At 41.5% G+C, this 4,164-nt stretch overlaps 1 protein-coding gene across 1 annotated transcript; it reads left to right on the forward strand.

Moving 5' to 3' along the window:
• Positions 1-2,178: 2,178 nt before the first annotated feature.
• Positions 2,179-3,663, forward strand: LOC115231512. Its single transcript, XM_029801525.1, has one exon. It carries the CDS (start codon positions 2,179-2,181, stop codon positions 3,661-3,663), a length of 1,485 nt encoding a protein of 494 aa, XP_029657385.1.
• The last annotated feature ends 501 nt before the right edge of the window (positions 3,664-4,164 follow it).

Below are 4,164 nucleotides of genomic sequence, written 5' to 3' on the forward strand. Positions count from 1 at the left end.
CCTTAGACACGGAGAAACCCCACACGTGGCAAGGGAACATCACAAATAACCAAGTGAATGTCACATATATGAAGGCTCTGAATGCTGGATAATTGGAATATGAGACTTCAGATGTCAACGAACTTGGTTATTTTATTAAATATAAAAAATGTCGGAATATTTGGACATGGATATTTTCTTGTTAATAGAAATGATAAAGAGGGAACAAACTACATAATGCATAGATTTATTGGAAAATATGAATATCCGATGGAATTTGTGGAAATAGTTTGCAACAAATATTTGTTGCCTTTTAAGTAAATTACTTTTTGATGTAAAAATAAATTTATCTGAAAAATTATCTTTTATAAATACAGATAAGCTGTTTTTAATCCAAATATTTTTTTTGACTTTAAATCAGTTTGAGCGGAAACCAGATTCGGAGATAAACGAGTATCTTTCGGAGAGAAAGCGGCGCAGCCAGAGGTAGAGTTCCGCTGTAGGCACACAGAGTTGGATCCTTTCCAGTAGGTCTCTGTGCCAGACGGTGTCGAAAGCTTTTGAAATGTCCAGACATACAAGAGATAGAGTTTCTTTAAATTCCATTGCTCTCGAAATTATGGACTGTACCGTTATGAAACAGTCACTGCCTTATTAAACAACCTTATTCCGAATTTTTTTGAGTAATGCAAAAAGTATCATTCCGAAATTTTTTGGTTAATTCACTCATCATTTTTAAAATAAGTAATTAAATATTTAAAAAAAAATATTTTATTAGCACCATCAAATAATTGTAACTATTTCTTAAATTGATGAATTTTACGAGATTACAGATTAAATTACTAGTGTACTAATTAAAGAACTTTTGTTTATAAATCCCATTCCGTGGAGCGAGAGGAATTATATGCGATATATTGAAAGTAATAATATGTTTGGTCTATAGTTATAGGACACACTCATAATTGGCGACGACCTTTGCCAGTTTTTCGCTTGCTTAGAATTTAACATTAATTATTTTGACTGTTTCGACACATATTTGTGTCCAGAACTTGTTGAAATGATGCAAAAATCTGGCAGCGAAAAGAAGTCATTGAAAGAAACGCCCAGAATCATTTGGACTTCGAAAATTATGACTCGTGGTCAGGAATAAGAGCTGCGCGTGATCTTTACTAATTAGTCGATTCTATAAAAAACAATAGCTTAGATTGGTAAATTTTTAAATTTGTCCGAATTTTATTTTTTTAACCTCGTGTGCTCTGCAGGTAAATCGTTCGATACACCCAAGGCCTGTGACATTATAATTTATAAAAATAAAATAATTAAATTCGTGTTCAGTTTAAAAAAATCTAGAAAAAATTATAAACATAATGATTAAAATTTGGTAGAAATTGATCATTTAGATTTTAGGGCGCTAAAATACAAGATCGCCAATCCGGGAACAAATAAATAAAAGTTAGCCATAAGAATATAAAGAATAGAACTTTCTAAAAATTCAAGTAATAAAGATAAATGAGAAGATGAAATAAGCGAAATAAACAAATTGAAAGAATAAACTCGCAAATATAACAAAATGATGAAATTCAGATAATTTTTTTTCACGTGCGCGTGTTGTTGTTGTGGGTACTTTCTGTATTCATTTGTTCATTCGTTATTTGCTATTCAATTATACTATTAATTATTAATTCATTGTGTTAATCATTGTTTCATTCTACTTTCTATTGTTCCATTCTATTGTCCTAATCCTTTGTCATTGTTTCAATCTACTTTTTTTTCCTCATGCCTCTCTGTTTCTCTAAAAAGTCGCTTTGTTGCACTTCGTGCATGCTTAACAACCCCAGGAAGAACGGCTGTCATTGCTCCTCCTGTGACCGTTTTTTCCATCTATCCTGTGCCGGAATACCTAAATCGGCCGCCGCTTCTCTGTCGAAGTGGAGTTGCCACCCTTGTCTTACCCAATTAAACTTGAGCCCGCAGCCGGTATTCTCATCCAAAGATTCACACTCTCAGCCCATCATTTCTTCCCCCTCGGTAAAAGACTTCCTCTTGGCGGTCGCAAAAGCCAAGAGAAGCCGCTCGATCCCTATCAAAATCCCGAAGGCCGCACGTATCCTTGCCGCAGACTCTTTATCAATAGTCATCGACAAAGCCATTACTTCCAATGACCCAGCCTCCTGGAATCATCTTTTCTGCTTTGGCGTCATGGCTCTCGGCCTCCGCAGAGAGGATTCCCCACCAAAATCGATTTCCAACCGTTCTAAGCATAACATCTCAGCCTACCTGAATCGCCCTGATGATGACTTTTCTGCCTGGCTGGGCGAAACAAAGCCCCAGCCAACGCATAAAGTCAAAAAATCCGGTCAAAGTAGCAACGCAGACTCAGAATCCCAAGACATTTTGCGCCTGCGGAACAGGATCAACACTAAACTGATGGAGGGAAATGTTGCCAGCGCTGTCCGTGTTTTATCATCTGATGACAGAGTTCTTTCCATTACACCAAGTGTCCTCGCTGAGCTTAATGCAAAACATCCGAGTCCCCCCGCGGACCTTCGCTCTACTACTCTAAACTCCGATTACCCCGCAACCTATGCCCCCAAAGAAGATGTTCTAGATGCTATTAATTCCCTCGCAACCGGCAGCTGCGGGGGCATCGACGGACTACGCCCAGGGCATGTGAAAGATCTACTCTCAAGCCACACCTGCGAGGCCGGCGCTCGCCTCCTCGTCTCCATAACTGCTCTGACAAACATGATCATCCAGGCACAAATCCCCGAGTACGCTCGGGACCTCCTATTTTCTGCAAACATCACCGCATTGAGGAAGAAGGAAGGCGGGATCCGCCCTATTGCTGTTGGTACATTTTTTCGCCGTCTAGCTTCCAAAGTAGCCTGTAGACAAGTTACCAAGTTTTTGGGCCAGGAACTACGCCCGTTTCAGTTGGGCGTCGGTGTCCGCGGCGGCTGTGAAGCTGCTGTCCATGCCGCAAGAAAGTTTATTTCCGCCTCGTCCGAAAGGCCGGATAACGCCTCTGTACTCGTGAAGCTAGACTTGACAAATGCCTTCAACAGTCTTCGTCGGGACTGTATTCTCGAAACTTGCTACCGCCGTGCTCCCTCAATTGCCCGCTTGGTATCTATGGCTTACTCCAAGCCAAGCCTTCTTATTGCCGATGACCAAATCCTACATTCCAGCAACGGTGTTCAACAGGGCGACCCACTTGGCCCGTTGCTTTTTGCCCTGACGATCGATCCTGTTGTTCGGAACATCTCATCTCGTTTCAATGTATGGTACCTGGACGACGCTACTATCGGAGGTCCGGTAGCTTCTGTCCTTAAAGATTTGGAAAATCTGATCCCCTCCCTTAATTCTCTTGGCCTATCCATCAATCCGCTCAAATCCGAAATTGCCAATATTGGCTTTACCCCAGAAGATTTTACCTCTGTATTTAATACGTTCTCGAATGTCCTTCCAAATATCCGCAGGACCTTGATTGAAAATTTGAAAATCTTAGGGTCCCCTATATCTAATCTGGGTGTTGAATCATCCCTATATGCTAAAACATCCTCGCTGTTGGCAATTTCTAACAAACTAGCAAAAATCGATTCCATTCCGGCCTGTTTTTCCTACGCAATTGTTTTGCAATTCCAAAGCTTCTATTATCCTCAGAAGTGCCCCATGTTTCTTTAACCTGAGGGCTCTCGAATCATTGATTTTTCGCTTAAATCCAGCTTGGAGTCCATTTGCAATATTACCCTCGATGAGATCGGTTGGCAACAGGCCATCCTTCCTATAAGCCATGGCGGTATTGGTATCCGATCATCTGTCGACCTTTCTATCCCGGCGTACTTATCTTCAGTTAATGCGACAAATGATCTGGTCCAGGAGATTCTCCAATCCGTAACCGAATCATCTATGGACACAGAGTCGGTCGCCGCAGAAAGTTGCTGGAAAGGGATGTCTCTGGAAATCCCGGAGAATACGCACGCCCAAGGCCAATGGGACCGGATCCTTTGCGACCACAAGATAAACAGCCTCAAGCCGAAACTCAATCAACATCGCTTGGCGTGCTTATTGGCCGCCTCGCAACCATACTCCGGTGCATGGCTTACAGCAATCCCTATGGCGTCAATCGGCACCTTAATGGACAACGACTGTGTAAGGATTTCCGTCTCTCTCCGCCTCGGACTT

This window comes from Octopus sinensis, unplaced genomic scaffold (assembly GCF_006345805.1).
Source record: "Octopus sinensis unplaced genomic scaffold, ASM634580v1 Contig18682, whole genome shotgun sequence".
NCBI lineage: Eukaryota > Metazoa > Mollusca > Cephalopoda > Octopoda > Octopodidae > Octopus > Octopus sinensis.